Source organism: Antennarius striatus, chromosome 11 (assembly GCF_040054535.1).
Source record: "Antennarius striatus isolate MH-2024 chromosome 11, ASM4005453v1, whole genome shotgun sequence".
In the NCBI taxonomy this organism is placed as follows: domain Eukaryota; kingdom Metazoa; phylum Chordata; class Actinopteri; order Lophiiformes; family Antennariidae; genus Antennarius; species Antennarius striatus.
In genome coordinates, this window is record NC_090786.1 from 8,680,540 (window position 1) to 8,705,000 (window position 24,461).

At 40.1% G+C, this 24,461-nt stretch overlaps 1 protein-coding gene across 11 annotated transcripts in view; it reads right to left on the reverse strand.

The window, feature by feature from the left end:
* LOC137603639 (ankyrin-3-like) overlaps nucleotides 1-24,461 on the reverse strand; it is a 107,499-nt gene that overhangs the window by 46,436 nt on the left and 36,602 nt on the right. For 10 of the 11 annotated variants that reach the window (XM_068327296.1, XM_068327295.1, XM_068327293.1 and 7 more), the window contains exons 2-10: nucleotides 7,679-7,780; nucleotides 7,322-7,420; nucleotides 6,080-6,178; nucleotides 5,359-5,457; nucleotides 4,050-4,235; nucleotides 1,927-2,025; nucleotides 1,329-1,427; nucleotides 915-1,013; nucleotides 46-243 (exon numbers count right to left, since the gene is read on the reverse strand). In XM_068327296.1, the coding sequence (XP_068183397.1) occupies nucleotides 46-243; nucleotides 915-1,013; nucleotides 1,329-1,427; nucleotides 1,927-2,025; nucleotides 4,050-4,235; nucleotides 5,359-5,457; nucleotides 6,080-6,178; nucleotides 7,322-7,420; nucleotides 7,679-7,780 (1,080 nt within the window). Of the gene's footprint in view, nucleotides 1-45; nucleotides 244-914; nucleotides 1,014-1,328; nucleotides 1,428-1,926; nucleotides 2,026-3,655; nucleotides 3,680-4,049; nucleotides 4,236-5,358; nucleotides 5,458-6,079; nucleotides 6,179-7,321; nucleotides 7,421-7,678; nucleotides 7,781-24,461 lie in introns of all 11 variants that reach the window. The other variant, XM_068327285.1, reaches the window with a different exon arrangement.

Consider the following 24,461-nt stretch of genomic DNA (forward strand, 5'->3'; position numbering starts at 1 on the left):
AGCTCTTGCTGGTGGAGGTCCAAAAGTTCCCCTTTTTATCCCTACCAGAGCCTTGGCGTTGGGGTTGGCCTTCTTGTCCACAATGAGCTTGGCCACCTTGTAGTGACCACAATGGGCAGCCACGTGTAGTGCAGTCAGGTAGTCGTTAGTGACATCATCCACCGGGACGTCATGCTGGAGCAGCAGCTGGACGCAGTTCAAATGGTCCCCCTGAGTGGCCATGTGGAGTGGCGACAGACCATTCTATAGTGGGCAGAAAGGGAAAGAGAAAGAGAGAGGGAGCAAGGGAGGGATAGAAAGGGCCAGGAAAAGAGAGAAAGAGAGAGACAGACAAACACACACGCAGACGGACACGTAGACAGATGGACAGACACAACAAGTTAGGGCGTGGTCAAACCTCTGTATAGAAAGACTGTGAAAGAAGTTGCTGGGAAGATTACAGAAGCATTGTTATAACGGTGTCATTACAACAATGTCTACTTTGTTACACTGGTCGTCCTGCCGGTCACACTGTAGGGCTACGCAGTGGAGACAGGCTGTTCTGGAGAGGTCGCCTACACGTTATGGAGACAACGCGACAACACTACAGCAACAACAGCAGGCTTGCTATCTGACTGGATGATAGACTGAGTGTGGCTATGAAATCTAGTTTATACATCATAATATGAGAAAATTAGAATATATATCATATTTATCTTGTTTGACATTAAATTTAACTTTAATAAATAAATTATATTCTATTTTATTCTATTCTATTCTATTCTATTCTATTCTATTCTATTCTATTCTATTCTATTCTACTCTATTCTATTCTATTCTATTCAGCCACTGAAAAAAATATGGCATATATTTGTGACTTTTCCTTTGTATTCTAATCAAGCAGCATCTTTTGAGTTGATTGTCCCCGTAGCTACCTTGGTCTTGGATAGGAAAGGCGCTCCTCGGTCTAGTAGGATTTCTACCACCTGCTCATGGCCACTTCTCGCCCCACAGTGAAGAGGTGTCAGCCCATCCTAAAAGAGCAGAAAAACATAAAATGTGCTGCTAACAAAAAAACTCCCAGTCTTTTCTGTGCATATTTGCATATTTAACTTCGAGGATTAAATCAAATTTATACTATAGTTAATGTAAAAATGTTGCTTGCAGTCAGGCACATGGTTTGTGAAACATCACCAAATTACAAATATTTCACCTTTTTCCTACCTTTCAAAGTTCCAGCTGATAATGTGTTTTTAAATAATCCAACTAGATCGATCTTAAGAGGACAAGATGACTCAATCTCATTTTCTTACTTTCACAAAGACTTCTACTCAGGTCGAGAGGCTCACCTTGGTCTTTGCATCTATTTTGGACCCTCGGTCTAGCAGTAATTTGACCATGTTGCTGTTGCCCCGTTTTGATGCCACGTGAAGCGGCGTGATGTCATTCTAAGAAGAGAAGGGAGGGAATTTTCAAGATTTATCTCTCTTGGAAATGCTGAAATTTGTTATTTACACAAATATCAAATTCATTCACAAAATAGAAATATTTTAAGTCGTGGATGGCCCTGATACAAACTGTGTACTCTATTTACCAAGCAGATACAATGTCCTTGTTTCACTCATCTTAAGTGGAAACAAACACATTTAATGCCACACAATCTTAGGTTATAACATACAGTTAATATCAGGATCAAAAAATAATCATATTCCACTATAATAGTTTAATTTTGGTAAATCCAGGTAGACTTAAACAGTGTGGATGGCAGAAAATCACATGAAATGCAAAAAAGACCTAGAGACACAGTTTTGATGCTCAGACTGGATTTACTAGAGTTTTTCTTATTTCATATAGGATACTTTGAGTAAATGATCCTCTGTTCCTTTCACAACTGCACAGAAATGATTGCTGTTCCCCTCCTAAACACAGGAGGGCAGAAAAACTTACCCGAGCCATGAAGTCCACTGCAGCCCCTCTGTTCAGCAGGAGCGTGGCCACGTTAATGTTGCCATAGTGTGCTGCGATGTGGAGGGGGGTGAATCCGCTCTACAACACAAACATGCAAACAAATTACAGACATTTGTTTGCATGTAGTGGGGGACAAAAACCCTCCCCCCAAAAACTGTGAAACACACCACATGTTCAGGTCAGGACAGACTTTGGGATTTGTAGCAGTCTACGCAGGACTTTGGCTATATACAGCTGAACTCCATCAGACAAGGACACACTCTAGTATACAATGCTGCAATAGCACTTGACTTTCCTCACTGTTGCAGAGAAAGTCCTTCAACTGAAGCATCAAATGTGGGGTAATGGTTTGCTGATGAATAGATTAAATATTCAGTATGCTTTGTCATGACACTGAAAACTAATCCATGACTTCATCATCTAGGTCACAGTATTGTTAAAATTCACAAAGATTTAACTACTTCAAATCCATATCATCATTTGCAACACATTGATTATTTTTGTGCGCAAATGTTAGCCTGCGAATGAACCTAATGTCTCTTGTTTAACATCTTGCATGAAAGCAATTTCCTGACAAAACCCCTGACTTAGACAGGAACAGCTGTCAAAGCAATAGAGGGACACTGGATCTCTCCAATGACTGGATGAATCTCACACTAACCTATGTAGACAGTGGAATCTCAGTTTCAAATAACCAATTATCTAGCGAGGTGCAAGTATTTCATGTATCTGAGTCCACTCTGCTGATATCTGGTGCCTCAAAAGTCTCAACCAGAAGCACTAAACTTTCAGCTTGGAAATGCAAACAAACCTTAGGAGAATTTTTTTTATGGTCAATCGTGGTGGTATTAAAATCTGCATTAAAGTTATTCTATCTTCCATGACAGTATTTGGCAAATTTGTTTACCAAGTCACAGGAGTCTTATATCATCAAATCTATTTTGGATTAATTATACCGGATAACTGACCAGCTTGCCAAAGCCAGAGATGCTTCCAAAGATAACGGGCACCCATACGGTGGCCACTTGGCTTTGGTGTGACAACAGTGCCTTAATTTACATAGAAGCAGCCTTGATGTAGCATGTTGCTCTGGTCCCATGCAAAATGCTTTTGGTGCAGGGATGGTGATAAAAAGAACTCTGATCACAGCTGATAAACTAATTAGATAAGGCATCTGTTGCTGGGAGGCTTGGTTCCTTTACAGCTCTTTGGGAACTTGGTTGTCATGCAGGTTATGGACAAACTGCTGCTTTCGTTGTATGATAACCACTTTTCATGCTAACATACAATAGGTTATCATGTTAATCAGTTTCATGGCAGGACTCTTTCAGCTCATATTGCGTTGACAATTTTGTCAATAGTCACAAAGAATTTGCCAACATAATAGTCAGAAATAAAGGTTTAGACACCATGAAACTATTACAACTAAGGAAATCCTTGATACCCAAGCCTTCAGCCTCAGAACCTAGCAAAAACATGCGCCTTTACTCCGACTTTCTGTATGGCTAAAGATCATCCCTGAAGCCATGAGTCTATGAAGAGATGGAGAAGAAGATGAATTTGGCTCAAAATGGGAAAAGGGAAGTGACAAAGGGCTGCAGAAACACCACTGTAAAGTTAGGAGTGATAAGTGTTTGTAGCTGGGGCTTTTTAGAGCTTATATGAGCTGTGATGGATAGATTATGTAATGTACAGAGTAGACGTGTACCTCTGTTGTTCTATTCACCATCATCTACAGAGTAAGCCAAGAGAGGAGAAAATGGGCAGTTAGCCAGCAAAAAAAAACCCCAAAAAACCACACAAACAGAAGAAAACTTCCACCAACACATACTGGAGGAGCAGAGAGGAGAAGGAGCTCAGTACAAAATAATGAAGTCAGTTTTGGTATCAGAGGGTTGGATGGATTAGATTTACGTGAGAGACGGACACTTAAACAAGACAAATGTACCACTCCTTTCTCCTTCTCCCATAAGGGGAATCAAAAGCAACTTGAACCAATGAAGAAAGAGAAAATGCAGCAAGAAACAAAAAAAGTGCATTAAACCATTATACTCCATACTGATCCACGATAGACTGTAAAATGTAAAAGCATTGCTACACACCTTGGACTCAACATCCGCATTATGGTCATTCTGCAGGAGCAGGGCCGCGGCCTTGGTGTCGTCCTTGCGGGCAGCGATGTGCAGGGCAGGTAGGCGTACCTTGCCCTTTGTATCGTTCTCCAGCAGCAGGGAGACCACCTGGTCATGGCCCTGCTGGAGAGCCACTGCCAAAGGGGTGAAGCCATCCTGCATATGAGGGTAGAGAGAAGTCATTTGGGGATAAATTGCACAATTATTGACATAACTTCATGTCAAAACATGAATTAAACCAGCTTTTATAAAAGCACTGCAATTCATTAAATTGAAGTAAGACTGAATGCTTTAGCTGGGGGTTTACGTTTTAGACTGGCTGAACTGCTTGAAGTATTTAGGATAGCAAAATATCACTGTGTGTCACACAGCTGCTGAAGCAACTGTATATTTCCAAGCCTGTACATTTACATCATGAGAGGATGGGAAGGAAATAGGTCATTGTTTGCTTTGTGTGGATGAACTGAACAATTTGTGTGTGCATAGAACAATATGGCTTAATTGCATGTATACTAGCACATTTTCCTGTCTGCAAAAATATTCTTGTTATGTGTATATGCATATCAGCTTAAACAGCAACTGTTGTTCTACAATGTACAGTCTATAGATGTGAACCTGTACACTGTAGACTTGCTGCGGAACTCCATTATCCATATTAGATCTTTGCATGTGCACATGATTGGTGTATACATGAGTGAGAACTGGTAGATGTGTGTACAGATTCAACCGCCTGAGGAACGTAAATCAGAGCAGGATCTCCTGCAGCAGCCATGAAGAAGAGGCAGCAACTGGAGGGACCTCATCTGTGACCCAATCAAGGTCACTCTGCCTCCACCACCATACACTACCAATCAATGAAGCAATGCCCCGTGCCTCATGATGAGATGGGGACCAAGGGAGAAGAGGAGGAGAAGGGTGTAATGAGAAGGATGGTGAAAAGACAGTAGTGGTAGACAGAGGAACATTTGTGAGACGGAGACAAAGAACAGGAGAAGTGGAAGGTAAAGAAAAGACAGAATCAGATGAAGACACAAGGAGATGCAGAGTGAGTCGGGACGGGATGATAAACGGAGGAAAGAAACAGAGGAGATGGTTAGTATGACACATATAAACCCCTATATGACAGAGGTAGAGAAAATGCATGGAGACACACTGCGCACACACACACACACACACACACACACACACACACACACACACACACACACACACACACACACACACACACACACACACACACACACACACACACACACACACACACACACACACACAGTACCTCAGTGGCTATACTCTGGCTGGCACTGTTCTCCAGAAGGAACCGTACCACCTCAAGGTGGTTCTCCTGAGCGGCCATGTACAGGGGAGTGAAGCCATTCTACACCAAACACAAAAAAGTACATATTTACACACAAAATCAGCTCCAACTGAACATTTTGCATGCAACGCATGAAATTATAGATGTGAATGTATTGAAAGCATTGTAAAATGTCCCAATATGCCTTAGGAGATGAAGTTTATATCATCACTACTGACATCGTTGAGTGTTTGATACTGGTATAGAAAAGGTCTCCTTCTGGTGAAGTCTGGAAGACCCTTGAGCTGCTCTTACGTCTCTGTTGGATGTCTAGAAATTTCCACTCACCTTGATCTGACAGAGTTAAATGAAAAATGCAAGGTCAGCAGTATCTGGGGGAGGCATGGTTGGCGTGTGTCCAGATGCTGTCAGCGAGGAACTTTCCACTGAGTGCTTCCCTCAATGTCAGTGACTTTGTGACACAATTAAATAAATGTGTGTAACACTGCCTTGTTCACATTTGAGATGTTTCTGGTCCTAAATTCACTGTAGACCATCAGGACCTTTCTGTCCATTTGACATTGTGTTTATGTGTGTGTGTGTGTGTGTGTGTGTGTGTGTGTGTGTGTGTGTGTGTGTGTGTGTGTGTGTGTGTGTGCGTGCATGCGTGCATGCATGTGTGTGCATGCACACTGTGTCCTACCTGAGACTGTGCGTTGACATTGGCCCCGTTACTGACCAGCTCTTTGACGACTTCCGTTTGGCCAGCCAGTGAGGCTATGTGCAGAGCAGTGTTTCCTTTCTAGATTACATGGAACAACCACAGGAATGTGTGTTAAGCTCTGTCCCACCTGTCCAACCATATTGCTTATGTGTGTGTGAGTGTGGATGTTATTATTGTCTGCGTGTTGTTATGGATGTGCCCCAGAGAATCCCCTCACGCCACCCGCACTTGTACATCATTGGCGATCCAGCTCTGGTATCCTCCTGCCTGAACTGCCAACAATGTGTCACTTCCGATGCCTAGCCCACACATGAACAATCCCATGTTGAGCCGCTGCCTTAAATAAATCTACAGGAGGCTTATTATTTCCCTTACAGACTATACATTACGGTATTCATACAATGGTAGTTTGAAAATGAAACTACTACTATGTCACCCTTTTATGATATAGTTTTATAAATGTATATGGCTATCAAAGGGCTGGATATAATGACATGGTCATCATTCTAATATAAATGTATGTACATTAGCATCATTACATTGTGATAGAAAATCTCAAGACCTCTAAAAAGAACTTGGGAAAACAAATTAGATAGAAATTATACAGAATCTCCAACAGCTAGTGTTGCACCATGGCAAAAAATAAGGGGTGAGAATTCCCCAGGGTCCCAAAAAAGTGAGGCTTTAATTGGGGAGAATTTGTCCTTGATCTTGAATATTTCATTATTTCTCTTGTTAATATCAGTGCGAGGCGCATGGCCTGTGGCAGAGAGCTGGACAGAAATGACTGTATGGAACTGAATGCCTTCTGAACTCAAATCTGGATCATGTTTTCAATATATCTCCCCCTAAACTGCTGCTTAACTTGAGTAAAGATACAGTACTTCAGAGGAGAAAACTTTCCCTGACATATCTCACTTGTATGTACAGTATCTCATTATGCAATACATAAAATAAAACACTCACTTAACATTTATACTTTCTGTTACTATTGTACTGAACTTTTCTGAGCATTATAGTTTAACTTTTTTTTTCCTCACCAGCTTCTATAAAGCCCCAGAAGGAGCATTAAAAATTGATGCAATAGGCAACACTAATTAAAGTGAGCACACCTACAACAGTCATGCAGTATCTTCATGCTGTTTAATTCTTTAGGGCAGCCACATTTGGTGCAGCACCAAGTCTCCCATAACATCATCTCAGTGATGGTCTGGGGCTTACCTTTGTGGCTGCATCCACAGCAGCTTCAAGCTTCAGTAGCTCAGCAACAACCTCTACATGACCCTCTTTGGAGGCTAGATGGAGAGCATTCAGACCATTCTGAGAAGGACACATGTTTAGTTGGTACCTCAGGCACTAGAATACACTATCAGATACATGTTTAATTAGACATAATGAACAGCTTTAAAATTCTAAAATGTTTCATCAAGGATGCAAGACATGATCCCTTGAGATCTCAATTTCAAATCCAGCTGAGGCTGCAGTATATTTATGAACTAAAAAAAAAAAAAAACACAACTTGATGCCCAAATGAGGACAAACACACACAAGCATATCTCACAAGTAAAGAAAATTTACCTGATTGCAAATATTAATTTCAACCCCAGACTTGAGGTAGTCAAGAACCTTTTCAAGGTTTCCTGCCCGGGCAGCTCGCAGGTAACTGGCATTACTGTCAGACTGGAGAGAAGAGTGAAAGAAGGCAAAAGGGAGAGAAATATAGAGAGAGCAAGGGAGAGACATGAGGTGATTACAGTGAGGCTCCAGCCACATATAGGTACATGGATGCACAAAAACAAGATTTATCATACCAGATAGTACTCTGTCATAGTTCCCCACACATCCAAAAAACATCATAGGATAGAGGAAATGAGAAAGACATACAATAGTTTAACTGTAAATCAATATACTGTATAAGTCTTCAGGTGAATCGACACAAGTCAACGTAGCAATCACACATTATCCCAACAATCATCGTCCTCTTCCATCATCCAACAGATTCCTCCAGGATGTAGATGAACATAAAAATGTCTGATTCCCAAAGGTTAAGAGAGCGGGTTGTCAACATCTGCAGCTGAGACCTTCTCTTTCCACATAAACTTCGTCTGAATCCACCAGTAAAGCAGTTGAGAGTTTATGTCACCGTTGTTTGAAAAAGCACAGCATTCTCTATTCTGCTTGGGTGTCCTTTATTTCACTACAGAAATAAGGCTTTGCACACCAAAATAAAATGATGAAGCAAGCATTTTTTTTGCCCCTATAACAAACATAACGTGTACATTTGCGCATGTGTGAGAGGAAAGGAAAGGGAGGAGGGGGATTGAAAGAAGGATGAAAGTACATACAAAAACATTTAGACCAAAGGGAAGATATGTTTCTTTTCTATTTCAATATTAACTGGCAGAACTCTGACTTAGATATAAAGTGGCAAATAGCAAATCCTGCAAATTTTATGTTCCTCCTTCACAACAGTCTAACAGAGAGCATTTTGTAGAACTAAAATAGAGCTGGTGAGAGCAGGAACCCCAGAAGCTGTGCTGCTTCATAACACAGGCTCAAAAAACAAACTCCTCCTGAATTATCAAAAGTCCAGTCTTGCTAAATTTAGCCATGCGACTAAAGACACTTGGGATCAACTCAGTGGTTAAACAACATTGTACTCTTCACCTCCCCCTCTGCTGTGATTTTCCAGAAATAGTCCCAATTTGCACAAGACATCCAACATGAGATTGTTACACTGATAAACTGCACGAAATTTTTACAGGGAAATATTTGCATCTGCGGACACTCATGTAAACACAAACAAAATAATGGTACTTGACGCAGTATTAACTGGAAACCAAGTCATTTCCTGATTACAAGAGACCATTAAGCTCCATGCAGGCAATCAGCCAACATCTAGAAACATCTTTGTCCTTTTTCCATACCCCTAACCCCCAGAGGACTGTTAGAGAGCAATGAAACGCTGATGATATTTCTGTTCTCGCGGCCTTGAGAAAAGTCACAACACAACACACTTTGCCCCTGGCAGAGAAAGCATGTGCAAAATGAGAACATCTACAGCAAAAGATGTTTCTCACGACATATCCAGTCACTATGGGACAGGACTGTTCATCCAGAGTAAGACTAATTAGCTATTGTAGGAATTGTGAACTGATAAAATGACATCTCAGTGGTGCTCCATCATCCTTCAAGATGATGGTGCTATAAGCTGTTGTAGGCAATCAACTGAGAGTAGCAAAGTGTAAAAGAATTAAATACAGATGAGCTGCATGGTGAATTAGACTGTTGACTGTGAAAACCCATTAACACCCAATGCAGTACCGTGGATCTCCTCATTCTCCTGCTGTCTAGAAGAGGTTTTTAGACAATGTGGATACTGCAAATGAACATGAGTATCATAACTCTTTGACATGAAAAACTAAACATACTTCAGTTCACACTGTGGCTCCCTCCTGCCGCTCTCTCACACCCCAACTATAACTCTGAAATAAATTTATTGCACTTTTCCGATGATTTTTAATTTTTTAATTTACTCGCCTTACAATGATGTAGTCCATGTTATCAGCAACAAATTAACAATTTTCCCCATATCACTTCCCTAGAACAAACTTCACACACTGAAAAGATTTGACAAACATTTGACTTACGAACATTTGTAGATGCGAACAAACAAGCACTGCCATATCTAACTATTGTCTTGCAGGTCCCCTTTCTGCCACAACCCCCACTGAGCAGCACCCCTGTGTTCGCGCATCTCCAACACTCAACTACCCCTCTTGTTCTTGTTTGTCGTTGTCTCCTGGAGCATCTCAGAGCAACAGGCTTTGGATACTTTACTGTTTATCATGGATGATAAAGAAAAAATGATGATAGTGTTAGTGGTGACCATCTCTTTGATGACAACAATGCCCCTCACCGACAATAATTACCCCATCCTTCTCCTCTTCCTTTGCTTTAAAGGCAAGCTACATGCTACTGTACCATACAATGAGGACTATCTGTATGCATGTTTATTTCTGCAGTATTTCATGCCAATCTTAAAATTTCACTCAGCTTCATTCATTCTTTATTCATTCAAGACACCATCCATCCATCTAATAAAATATCTGTGTGTATCTGTGGTCATGTTTCTCTTGGTGCACATTTCAACAGCTGTTCCGTCTCTTACATAATCGACCTGTGCCCACAGTGAGCGCCATGCTGCGTGACACATGCCTGTGTGATCCACTACTCTCAGTCTCAGGCTTTAAGTAGTGTCACAAAATGTCTTGCTGCTCTAAAACCTTGCGTATGTGACAACTACACAGTTATTTATACCATTTAATATCATGTGAGTCAGCCACACTACAGAGCTCTTTATTTAATGCAGACGTTTAATAGATGGCCAGTGATTGGTTTGTCCCTGCAGATAGGCTGGTATAAGATGATATAACATATATGCACATGCTCTCTCTGCAGAATTTATAGTATTTTTAATGCCTGCATATTTCAAAAGTTATTTTAGGTCTCTTAAATATCATAAGGCACTCTATCCACAAACCATCTATGTCTAAAGTGAGGGATCTTGAAGTCTTTGTGAATGTAGCATTATGTGGGACAGGCAAAGAGATTAGTAAGAGAAATATCATTAAGCCTCCACAGATCAGAGGTCCAAAGAAAATGGTGCCATTAAAGACTAGGTTAAGCCAGAAGGAAAGTATTAATCTAATGTTAGAATGAAGGGAGAGAATGAGCGAGAGACCCAGAAATGGCAACAGAAAAAGCTAAAAAAGAATCTTTATTTATTATTCCCAGTTACCTTGTAACAAGTAAAAATAATATTCAAATATCAGGGTATGTAACAGCAAAAATTAACAATCTTACTTCTTATTAAAAATGCCTGTTGGTCACTTAATGGCATATGTAGATGCTTTTTAAAAACCACCAGTTCACTCTCACTGTTATGTCTGTGGACGTTGCTTGATGATTAATAGCAGGCCTGTGGACAGTTACAACTGTAATACATATACGTATGTCAACTAAGCACAGGGAAGCACCACCCTGTGGCGCTAAGCTAAAGCACCCAGGGACTCGGGCGGATTACCCACAAGCTGCTAACTCTTTCTGTTTTTACCTGAAAAATAGCAGCTCAGTCAGTTTTCATTCATGCAGTTAAATACCAAGCACACAACTATGTTTATGACCATGATGTTCACTGTAAATCATGTTTGTATCGCTATATATTATGGATATTGACTGATATATTTACCTAAGTTAATCATGTAACAATTCAACATTATATACAGTCTGAACACCTTATTTTACTAGGCGGATTATAAAAATAATTCAATGACATTTGTACAACATTAATTGGCCCCATAAGTATTTCTAGGTGTGTTTGAGTGTTGAACAAAAGGGTTTGGTTTTCCATTTGTTTCAGTACTAGTAGAATTGGGAGACTGCAAATAAGGCACATGTTTCAATTTCACTTCCAGGATGTACTGAGGACATATTGATTTCCATGTAATAGCCACACAGTATAGCAAAATATATGATGCACACAAGCAATAAGCATTGAGAAAGTGGGTCACAGTATGCAACATAACCTCAAACAGAGAATATGAAGTTTGTATTTGTGATGTATGAGATTTGGCAGCTGCAGAAGATTCATTTTTATTTCTGTCAAATCAGCACATGGAACTGCTCCTCATGACTCCTCTGATCGTCTAGGGGGATACAGGATATTTCCTGATATCCTCAGGTGGACTGACTGCAACAGTTTGGCTCTCTACACTGAGCATATATTCACAGAAAAATGCATGCATCATTTTTGAACTGCATCCATAAAAAATACCTCAGCACACACTTATCTCTAAGATGTAAAATATGTGTAAAGAATTAACAAACATTAGAACAAACATGCACACACATGTTGATGTCCCTGCAATAGACCGGTTGAAAGAAGAGAAGAGCCAGACCAGCAACAACTGCATTGTTTCACTTTATCCCCTTCTTTCCTGACAGCACAAAACAGACAGGGGTTCACATGCACAAAGCTAGAGGCATCCAGAGACAATTGACAACAACCATCAGAGCTAAAGGGCCTCCACCAAACACCACATCCATCCCTCTCACTGTCTAACATCACATTTCCCTCACTGTTGAATTCTTCATCATATCCTGACTTGTCTTTATCTATCTAAGCTAAATACAGCTAAGCTATTGATGGATTAATGCCCCCAAAATCATTATCAACATGTTTTACTAGAAAATCATTTTTAAGCTTTAGAAAGTATGGACAAATTCATTCCACTGCGACACTGGCAGTGGAATGAATATTAATCTATAGGAGTCTCCACAGATGTGAGCCTCCTGTGATGTCAGCAAGTGGTTCCACATACCAAAGAGGTTGACTCATTTTAAAAGCCAATATAATATACAATTAAAACAATGTATAATATACAATAGAATCCAGTTTAAGCTCTACCTGTGCAACTTTTGAGAGCTTCGGAATATTTTCTGTCCTGTTTTAGACTGCTTGGAGGCAGTAGACACAAGATGTAAACAAAGCATGTAGACATTTCATTTAAAGACAGAAGTGCAATGTTTAAACTTTTTGCATTATTAATGTTAATACCAACTCTTGAATTGTCTAGCTCTTTCGCTCCTAAATGCTTCAGTTTTTTCAGCTCACACAATATGTTTCTGGAGCGCTGCTGCCTCTATGGCTTAGCAGTAAGAGTGAAGTAAAACAGGTGTAGGATGGAGGGCTAAACACTATAGGTCTCCAGATCCAGAGAGCTGCAAACAGGTGACCATTCCTGTAGGATATTTTTATCATATTGTGACTTGTATCACAGTAACTGGTCTTTAATGGCCTTTTGCAGAAATTTTTTTATTTTGTGCTTTGCTAACTGACAAGAATGAAGAAAAACACCTAATAAATATGAAGCTGTACCCAGGAGATGATTAGGTTATCTTAGAACACTAGAAACAGGGAGAAACAGCTAGTCTAACCTCAGTTCAAATTTTTTTTTAAATTTATGAATCATCTGATATTTTTATAAATCCATGCGTACGCAAGCTAAAATATATCAAACTATTTCCTTGGAAGAAAAAGGACCAAATAATTATATTGCATACCTACTAATTATTATTAATGCATACCCCTACTTCACACAGAAAACATGAACATACAGGTTGAAGGAATTTTCTAAATACCAAGTTTCTTGATGCGTGCACAAAACACACCTGCATGTTATTACAAGACAAACACTGTAAAGATAATTGAGAGAAGGCATTCCATTTTCAATTTAAAAAAACCTCATAAGAGCACTAAGATAATAAATAGTAATTTCAACAAAAAAAACACAAAGAAAAAAATGAGGATGAAACTATTACTCACTGGAGGGAGGAAAAGTGTACTCTCTTCTACAACCATGTTCACCTCTATCCCCCCTTGTCTCTCTATTCTGAACGACAAGGAGTGAAACCTGACCTCAGAATGACCAGTAAACCCATCATGTACAGTCACTCAGTTAGCTCTCGCCACATATCTCAACTTCTTTGAAATCCACTGCACTCAGCGGGAAGGGTCAAGTGCCAAAAGAAATAAAATATCCCAGCACACCAACAGATGCCAACACTTGAAGTCATGGATGCAGCAGCCTCTTCTGTCTGGTTGATGCCCTCCACGTTAGAAAAATAAGTGAGCAGGGGAGGGAAAAAGAAGAGGAGAGGGGGTTTATCTGACTCTCCAGAGGTGAGCAAACAAAGCGATGAGCATCTTGCAGTGTTCCACGCTGCAGCGAGGACACACAAATCCCCTCAGTTACCTCTCACCCTTCCTGTTCCCTCACTATCCTCATCTTTTTTGTTTTTCATGAATGTACAGGGTTAATGCCTGCTGCATTACAGAAGGTGGCCTATGCCCTAACAAGAACCCTTGAGTGGGGAGGGTGCAGGCAGCACCCTGACTTACCATAATAGCTGAGGCTTCTCCCTCCCTCTCTGCCTCCTTTCTTTTCTTCCTCACCTTCATTTACTTTGAGGGAGTCTGGGGTGTTTTTTAGGATATCCAAGGTTGGGGAGGCGAGCAGTGAGAAGGGTCAAACTGAAAATAGACGCTGAAACAAATACTTTCGCTAAAATGACTCGACTGGATATGTCATCTCCCCCCTCTCCCTCTACTCTCTTGTTATCCCACCCACTCTCCCCTTTTCCCTCCCACTCATCCGCTCTGGTTTATTCTCCCTGCCTCCCTCGTCTCTGCCAGCATACTGCTTTTTATTGTCATCCTGCTTATCAGCCTTTTTTTTCCCTAAACAAAGACTGGCGTGGGGATGGGGGTGTGAGGGGGTGCTAGACATGTCCAGACTGAGATTTGCTCTACCTGGTTGCATGAAATGAACCAGCAGGGATCTCAATGCAGGGAAGCAAGTAGCAGTAATTGTACATGTCCCATCAAAAGGGTGGGTGCATGAATCCTAACAGCAGAGATACATAACAATAACACCAGATGCTATTTTGGGGTAAGTGGACCAGTGGGGGTCGCCAGCAGCCAGTGGAGACACTTAACAGAGGATTAGGGGCTTTTCCTTTGGTAACAGGGACACCCTCTACCCTCCCACCTCTCACCCCACAGCAGGCACGTCCTAATGCAGTTAGCTGAGTGGGAGCTGGTGATGGGGGGGGGGTGCCCCCCTCTGATTTCTCCTCATAGCTCCAGGGCAGGAACATTACAGACAGGTAAAGTTGATCCTCTCCTGGTAAATGTCTGGATCCGACATCTACAGTATCTACACCAGCAGAGGGGGAAAGGCGTAAAACGTAAAATACAGCATGACCATGCTACATGTTTGATCCTGGGTAATTACACCTGTGTGCAGTAATGATCTATTTATGTTATCTTGGGGGACCATCCCCCCTACCTTCAGGGGAGTAATGCTATATTTTCCATATTAGCTCTATTGGGACTAATTGTTCTAACCATGGGCGTCTGATCCTGTCAAAAGGATCAAAGGTTAACTTTATATTCATAACAAAAACATTTAAATATCAATCTTTACACTAAATAAAGTAGAATTTTAGATGGTTGGATGAATAAAATATCTTAGTGTCTGGCATGAAAGTCAAACCCACACATTATCTCATCCACAGCTGTGACCTTTACGCTACTGATATGGAAAACGTCTTAAAGATAATGGTACTACTGAGGATAATCTGATAAATATTTTTTTGCAGTCTTAACACATGTGTAAACAAATGCTGTGGCCTTTAACTTGCAGGATGTGGAAATTCCCAGTGATGTACTGCGGTGTGGTCATGCTCTCCTTCCACCTACTGCATTCTAAGGATAGTTTGTTTCATCAGTATCACGCCCATAATTGTTATTTATAGCAGGAGGGCTGAAGATCACACACTTCGAGATACTGGTTCACACAGACACAAGAGGGAGTCACATGCAGCTATCCATCCCTCAGCCACTGCTTTTATGTCCTGTCACTATTCCAGATTAATGCCACCGTAGCATTATCAACTTTCATGTGAGCGATAGAGCGCTAGACAGAGTAGTGTACGTGAAAGCTGCCAGAGGGAGTGGCAGATGCTCCGGACCAGAAGGGATGATTTGAACATGTGTGACTGGTGGATCTAGAGCCCCTTTGCTAACACACCCTCTTTGGAAATGGCACTGTTACCATGGATACGAGGGAGGTTACAACAAAAGAGGAAAATTATCTCTTTTGACACAGTTGTGTTCTCACACACAAAGAAAATCTCAGCCATTCCAACATTAACAGCCATCAAAAATCACACACACACATTAAGCATTGATAGATTATCTTGGAGAATAAGAGATACTATGGTTTAATTTATTTTTAGTTATTTGCAATTTTGTTTTTAAGGTTTTCAATTAATTAGCAAGAGAAAAACATAGAGACAGTCGATATGTGAAAAATATTTCATTGTATATTTGTCTATATATGCTTTTTAAAAAATACAATTCCTTATTTCCAATAAGTGATCATGCATACTTTTCTGGTTTCCTATCATTTTTGTTTTGTCCATTTGTACATTCTGCTTTATGAGAAACTAAACCATAACTTAATATCTGGTGAGAAACCAATGTTTTGTTTTGTTTTTGAGAGAGAATTATAAAAAGCATAGTGCATTTTCTATTTTCTATTGGGAAGAAAATCCAGGGATCTGAGACGAGGAGCCTCTCAAGAGACGGATGATGTTTTAAGCACAAGTATTTATCACAGCTTGATGTACATCAAGTAGAATTCAAGATGAACTACAGATGTGTCAGTGTGTCAAGTCATCCTATGTCACTCTACGTCTGAGCTGTTTTTCCTTAATAAGGCCCAGCTCAACACGTTATGGGTACAATAATTCATATGTGCTTACATGTCACACAGCTGTAAATATAACAGATTTAATACTGTGTGAGATATATCATTGATGTTACAATGACTAAATCTAAGATTATTTTATATTAGAATATATTGAATTATTACTTACCAAGGACTTTTTGGATTAATATCCACAGATAATGATATTTACAGACAGTTTTTGTGCCTTCAATTGTGACATCCCAGCTTTAAAAAAAATGGGTATATCAGTGAAGGAAATTGAAATGGGAACTGCTAAAGGGTAAACTCATTGTCTCCTTTTTTGGTACACAAACATGCATGAGCTCGACCCTCTCAAAGGAGCTGTAAAATATCCTCCTCATTCTGGGGAGCATCCCTAATAGCTGGAGAGAACATACAACACACAACGAGCAGAATGATATTTACTGCTCCGGCTGCATGGAGCCGGCTCAAGGGCACAGCTCCGCTCTGTCACCTGGGACATGAAACCGGGAGGAGGTAGGGAAGAGGTGGAGGAGAGAGCTGAGTTGAAGGATGGAAATGGGAGAAAGAGGAATGGAGGAAGAGAGGAACTGGAAAAGGGAAGTAGGTGAATCAGTGACCTGTGAATGTTGGTGAATGTGGAAATCAAAGACATCATCATGCATGATAAAGTATCCCCAGATTAATTACTTTTAATACCTGAAAATCTATTCACAGTGTTTTTATCACATGGAATCCACCAATGCTGCATATGAGAGGTCTCCTCTCTTTTTTATTGTTGAGGACAATGGATTATTATGCTGACACAGATGGTGATAGAACTTAAATGTTGTCTTGGATTTCATCCTACTGACTCGTCAGCTGTAACGGTGAAATCAACACATTAGTGCGCTGAGCTGGATCAATGGCTGTCCCGCCATAAAGTCACCCTAAACAGGCTCCAGGTGAGCAAAGGTGAGACGGTAAAACAGAGGAGGAGGAGAGGTAAAATGAAAAGGGAGGAAATATTAGAGCCAAGGAGAAAACAAAAGATTAGAAAAAGAGGAGACAGAAAAGAGGGAACCTAAAGCAAAGGAAAGAAAGTCCATTTGATGGACACAAGGAGAGAGTGAGATAGAAACAGGAAATGGTAGCAGAGGAAAGACTGTGCTGGAAAACAGGACAAAGTGCAAATGATGAAATGGTGACAAGAGACCAACAAAACCTGAATGATTAAACAGACTTTAATTAAATCTGATGCAAAGCCACATTAATCCCCTCCCTCCTGTCCTCCCTTCTGCTCTTCCTCGTCTCGGCTCAGTTTGAACTGCAGCAGACTCTGGTGGACAGTCTCCTGCATCACAGCCACATAAAACAACATTTTTGCATCATAGTGGTCTCAGATTCATAATAAGTTATGGTTTTAGGTTTATATTAATTGTAAAAGGGTGCAGATTGATCCTCCCATTGGTCAGAGGAGACCTGCAAACAGTGTTTTATTTATAAACCTCTTCTGGAATAATAAAGTCCTTCACATATTTCAGATGGCAAATAAAATAAATCCATTAAGGAGAAACAACTAAATCACTACGATTCTACAGCAGTCCTCAAAAATTACAATGCAAATTTATTTGTTTCATTAAATCAGCTATCCATGCACAAACAGAATTAATTTTTGTTTGTCTACATGTTTTCACCTTTTGCCTGATCTCATCATAAATAATGTCAGAATGACTTAATCAAATGGTATCCTTTACAGAACTTGTATAATTATACATATTTTGGTCATAAGTGTTGACATAAGAAAGAAAACTGAATCTGCAAAAATCTCTCATCAGCAAAAAGTAGCAGGGGCATGACATGAGCATTGAAATATCTAGTGCCCTGCGGAAATAAACATAGGCTTTAATTTGGAGTGACATTCACGTCCACCTTACTCACCCTTCTTTTATCTCTGCTTTGGCCGCCCCCAATGGAGAGAAATATCTGGTGCTTCACCAGTGAGCCACATTGTCACTAAACTTAATATAATGTTCAGATATTTTCTATAGCGTTGAAGCAGAAAGTGAGAACTAGAAAGAATGGGAGTGAACCCAAAACGATCAGCTCAAAGTTGCTAAAAAGCTTTATAAACTGGAGAGGAGATACAGTATCATAGAGACAACACTACATATGCATTAAAAGTGGTTACTGCTACGTCACACAAAATCATTAGAATTACGCATAATTTTATGAGCTGATGATGATGATTGTGTTAATGTTCGTAGCTTCCTAGACATAATGTCACAACCTTTTTGACACACTGAACACATCTTTCACCAAAACCCAGGTTTTGTTTTGTTGAATGGCTTCTACCCGTCAGTTGTTGATGTTGCAAATGAAATTAAGGTGGTAAAATCTGTTGTAATCACACGTCCGAAAAGATAAACTAAATAGATGAAAAAAAGAAATAAATAGAAATAAATTACTATTCCTAATAACAATCAGTCTTGTGTGAACAGCAGGCCGCGCTCACAATCTGCTGGAGCTGAAATTGAGGTGAGCTGTCCGGTGAGCACGTGTATGGCCATATGGAAAACGGAACATGGGACATGTGAATAAAAAAATGTGATGAAAAAATAATGTGAATTTTGCTCATCTCAAACCTGGTTGTCTATCATCCCCTGCTCTAGGGTAGATATCTGTTACTCAGACATCAGATGAAAATAGAAGATGGAGGAGGTCCAGTTTATTGCAAGAATCAAATTTCTTCCACCACTTCCCCAAAACTCTGTGCATGCATTGTATTCTGTTTCCTTTGCTTCATTCACCCATACTCAGCTGTCAGCCTTGAACATCTCTGTTTTCTCTTGTCACAGGTATTTTAAAGCTTTTTCTGGCATGTCCAATCAGTTCTTCCACCTAAACAGCCCCACAGCTGGCTGTAAGTGGATGTACTCTGGAAAAGCTTTAGAGAATGATTGTTTGTTTCACTCCTGCATTCAATACAACATAGTTCATTTGCCCAGTTTGCCCATCACTCTCCCAAATGTAGTGATTATTGGAAAACCTCTGACCTTTTTGAGCAAAGTAACTCAATGTCTGATTTCCTCTGTCTTCAACATGCATCACATTTTAGTAGTCACCAAGACTTAATAAGCACATTTACAGTCCAGCTTTGTGTGTGGATTCACCACAGTTAGAAATCCAGGTAGTTCTGTCCAAACAACAAAGTATATTCAGGTGTGACCATAACTGCATGAAATTTGCTTTACCTATCCCTGACATGAGGAATTCGTGGTCTTGTTTGTCTTAAATTTGAACTTTCCTTCAAACTAAATGAAAAATAAAATGTTAAATAAATAAATAAATACATACATACATACCATACATACATACATACATACATCACACACATCAGTGTGTTTAAAATGACTATGTAATATTGCAATTATTCAAGTCCCACGTTTGAAGCAATGGAATATTATCAGATCTCTGACTCATAACCTAAAGATTTCCCAGTCGAACATGCCCATGCATTCAATGTCAAATAGTATGTCAAAGAAACCAAACCAAAGCTGCTGTAAATGTCATTTTTTCCAGGTTCTAGCTCGGCATTTAAAAGCTTGTAAAGTCATCTACAAAACAGTTTGTTATTACATTATTACGACGTGTTATGTTGGTCGTTGCAGGGCTGAGTGAAGCACAGGGTGCTTGACTGTTTCACTTGATCTTTGGCAGGCAGAGAGCACCAGACGAGACCAAACCAGGAGCCATCTGTCCTACCCAAACCCCCTTGGTTTGGGTAGGCACACACACACAGCACACATATACAAAGACACACATTAATGCAGACACAGACACCTATACAAAACCCATAGCTAAACATGCACAGATGTAAAGATGGCTCAGTACATATGCAAAAATTAAAGGGCAGTATTCATCCAAAGTCACCCTTTAACATCAGGCTAGCTAGAAAGACCAAATGTGCCATCTAGACATGGAAGATGTCTGATAAGAGAGAAGGGGGAGCAAGTAAAAGAAGGGAGGGATGAAGAACGCTCAGGAAAATTGTCAGAGAAAGGAATTTACTTTAATCCGATCAACAATACAAATGCGGATACTATATTTCTTTTATATGTCTTAGGTCGATGTTCCCTACACTACAAACACAGTTTATTACACATTTGAGTCTGTAGTGGTGTAACAGTATCTTGGATTAAGGCGTTTTTGCTTGGCAAACATAACACTACTGGATGCTGAAACAGTCAGCTACCCCTCAGGCAGCAACAAGGTAACAGGTCGCTGAATGGGGACGCATGAATTCACACAAGCAGGACTACCAGAATGTGGCAGTAAAACATTGGAAAATGTTTTACTGTCAGAAAGCACTGTGGTTGTTGTGACTAAAGGCTGTTCAAAGATCGCCTGCCTTAGGTGAAAGGAAATTGCCAATATCCCAAAAGAAAAAAAAGAAACACACCAAAATCATAGGATTTAATTTAAAAATAATTCAGAAAAGGAGCAAAACTAACTTAGCCATTAGGCAGCATCAGTCCCTGAGGTCGTGATAGTTTAAGGGGACAATCCAGTCAGACATGGTCTGAAAAAAGACTTCAGAGCAGTGGAATGGCTACTCAGTTTGTTAGCTTGGAGTCACATTTAGTTTAGTAACACCAGCAGTTGTCAACACAGTGACCATCAAACCTTCACATAAGATGTAACAGACCTGAAAATCACCATGTTATCATGTCACATAGAGAGAAACATTTAAAACAAAAAATTACTGAAGCTTTTCCTGCTGCTGTCTGTCTTTCTCACACAGGTTAAGAGCAGCATCTCTCCACCATGAGGTTGATAAAGAGATGAGTAAATGATGATCTCGCTACTGTCTTCCCTGGATTATTTTTGACCTGCTGTTTAATTCCTGCATGGCACCACAGAACAAATCATGCCCTTGTGCGCTTTAAAACGGTAACCTTGAGTTCCAACCTTAGTGAGAACTGCAAGTTACAGAAAACAAAGGATAAATTTTGTGTAACAAAACAAAACTTGAGCATCACGCAAGATGATGGGGCGGGGGGTGCTACTAGGCGGTTAATTTGCCAGATTATTCCACTATATTATATCACATACACAAAATCGAGGTGAGAGCTTTATGATAAACTGTGTTTTACTCATCCTTGTTTAGCTGTCAGAGTAGGTAAAGGCAACAGCCGTTAAATGACTGCTGGCAGTTGGAATACCATCCTGCTAGCAAACAATTTTTTAAATTTTTTTATTTATTTTTTTTGCAGACAACAGCATTTTAACTTAAATATTATTTAATTTAAAAAGGGCAGCAAAAAAATCTTTGACTGACATTTTCATGAAAATCCCTACTTGCTCTAAAATAAATAAATAAACTATATAACTACATATATATATATATGTATATATGTATATATATATATATATATATACACACACATATATATAAATATATATGTGCAGTACAGTACAACACACTGAATCTACATAGAACCATAAGTGCGCACACAACCAGGTGTCAAGGTTGCAGCTGAGTAGAGACTAAACCTATATTAAGACACAACCTTGACTGATGGGTACAGTCACTTAGTTTGGCTATATCAGCCAACGGAGCAGGACACACACAAACACACCTAAAGACACACACACACACACACACACACACACACACACACACACACACACACACACACACACACACACACACACACACACACACACACACACACACACACACACACACACACTGTCTGCATTCTCATACACACACATAGACACACATACACAGTGTACTCTGCTCCCTGTATCAGCAGCTCCAGCCTTCAGGTGAACTATGAGTTTTACTTAATCTTTTTTGGCAGTCTCACCTCATCTCCCCTCTTTGTTTTTTTTTGTCGTAAAATCCAGTCAGAAATGTATGTAGGAAAACTATCCACAAAAACGAAAATATTCCATAATAAAAAAAGGATTTGTGTATAAATACAATTACACTTTAATTTAAAAAATATGCATATAAAAATATGTACAAACTCGGCACAGAAAGACATTGAAACTGGAACTTTCTTGCTGTGAGGCAACAGCGTTACTCACTTCCCCACCATGTCCTTTCCTGATTCAATGATGATCTAGTTCAATAATAGTTTGATGCAGTTACTTCAACTTGCTTTTAGTCCATCAAGTTACCATAAGCAATTACTTCCACTCAAAACAAATGTTTAAATTATTTGAGTTCACGCCCTCAGTCAGCTGGGATAGGCTCCAGCTCTCCACGACCTGCTACAGCAGATGAAGTGGTGGACAATAAAAGAATTAATGCAAAACTCAAATTTAAGACAATCAGATTCCTCAAACTGTCTGGTTTAACAATGTGTGGTTTTCCGGTATAAATGACTCTGGGAAATCGTCAACAATACTCATATACTCCCCAGTAAAGAGTAGTAGACTACTACAAAACATTATAAATGTCAGGTCAGTGTGAATCAGAGCTCTGAAAGACTCCAACCTGAGCATTTTGTCAGAATTGGAGAGCGTATTTTTCTAATTCTGTTTAAGTCGTGAATGCAGCATCCCCAATGCTGTAAAACAGACTGTGGCTGACTCATAACAACATTGGCATCATGGTAACATTGCATGAAATGTCTCTCTTTCTCAAGGCTGCCAGCACATGATATGGGTGATGCTTTGCTGCCAAAATATTCAGTTGACTCCCACCAATCAGATGAATCAAGGACTTTAAATCATAACTAAGTGCAATTACTGTAACCATAGATATCAGTTAATTCTAAAGGCAACCAGAGGGGCGACCGCTAGATCACCCAACCCTTTATCAGAATCCACTTTTTTTATTCTCCTCTGCCAAATGCCTCATGAACACATGTGAGAAGTTTTTGTGCACACCTGCTAAGGAGGAACAAACAAAACAAACAAACAAACAGCTGGTGAAAATGATCTCCTTCGCAGAGGTGAACAAAACATACATGCTGTAGTCATGCTGACCATGTGGGAGGAAGAACATGCACAGCTTTTCCTGCTGGTGTCATTTTTGCTGAGTTCTGACACCTCCTCTGATTGGTCATCTCAGCAACTTGTGTGCATATGTATGTGTGTCTGTGTGTTTGTGTATGTCCATGTTTTTCCTCAAGGCTGATGTCACCATTTGGCTGTCGGGAGAGATGATCCCAGAAAAGTTGAAAGTGCATTGTGGGTGCCACGATGGCTGATACACAGCTGACAGTACACCAGTCAGCAACAGACACACACACACGCACGCACGCACGCACGCACGCACGCACACACACACACACACACACACAGTAACAGCAACTTAGTCAGCAGCAACACTAACAACCTGACTCACGTTGCCGTCTCTGTGCCTCAGATCAGTCCTGGTGACAGGTAGCAAAGTGTGTGATTAAATACTCATCATTTTTACAGTAACCTTTGGGACGGGGTCCAATAATAAAGCATCAATACAAATCACAACTTTTTTCACATATTCATTTGAGAAAACAAAGTAAAAATTATTGTCCTTCATAACATTGAACCATCCTTAGTCTTGAGTGACAGATGTGTTAGTGCCTGTTCCAGACAGCATTTGGAGAGAGGCAGGGATCCCCCCTGGACGATTTAGCAGGCTTCCTTGAAAGAAAAACTACTAGCAGCACTCAACTCAGTCACACCTGTGGGCACTTTTTATTTGTTAGCTGACCTATATTGCATGTCTTTAGGTGGCGGGAGGAAACACCAGGGGGAATCCACACATACACAGGGAGAACATGCTTGCTCCACAAAAAAAGCCCAGAAATGTGGACATTTGTTGCTGTGAGATGATAGTGCTAAGACAAGAGAGATCCAGAACCACACCAAAATTGACTTGGTTCTTGATTGATGACAGTATAACGACAAAGTGGCAGTCATAACAAGAGTGATGTCTTGGTTAGGGAGCATATACAAAGCACAGTTCTTTGCTAACAATTTCAAAGCACTTATTTTCCTTTTACTTGCTACTTGCTTGATGACCTCCGAAAATATCA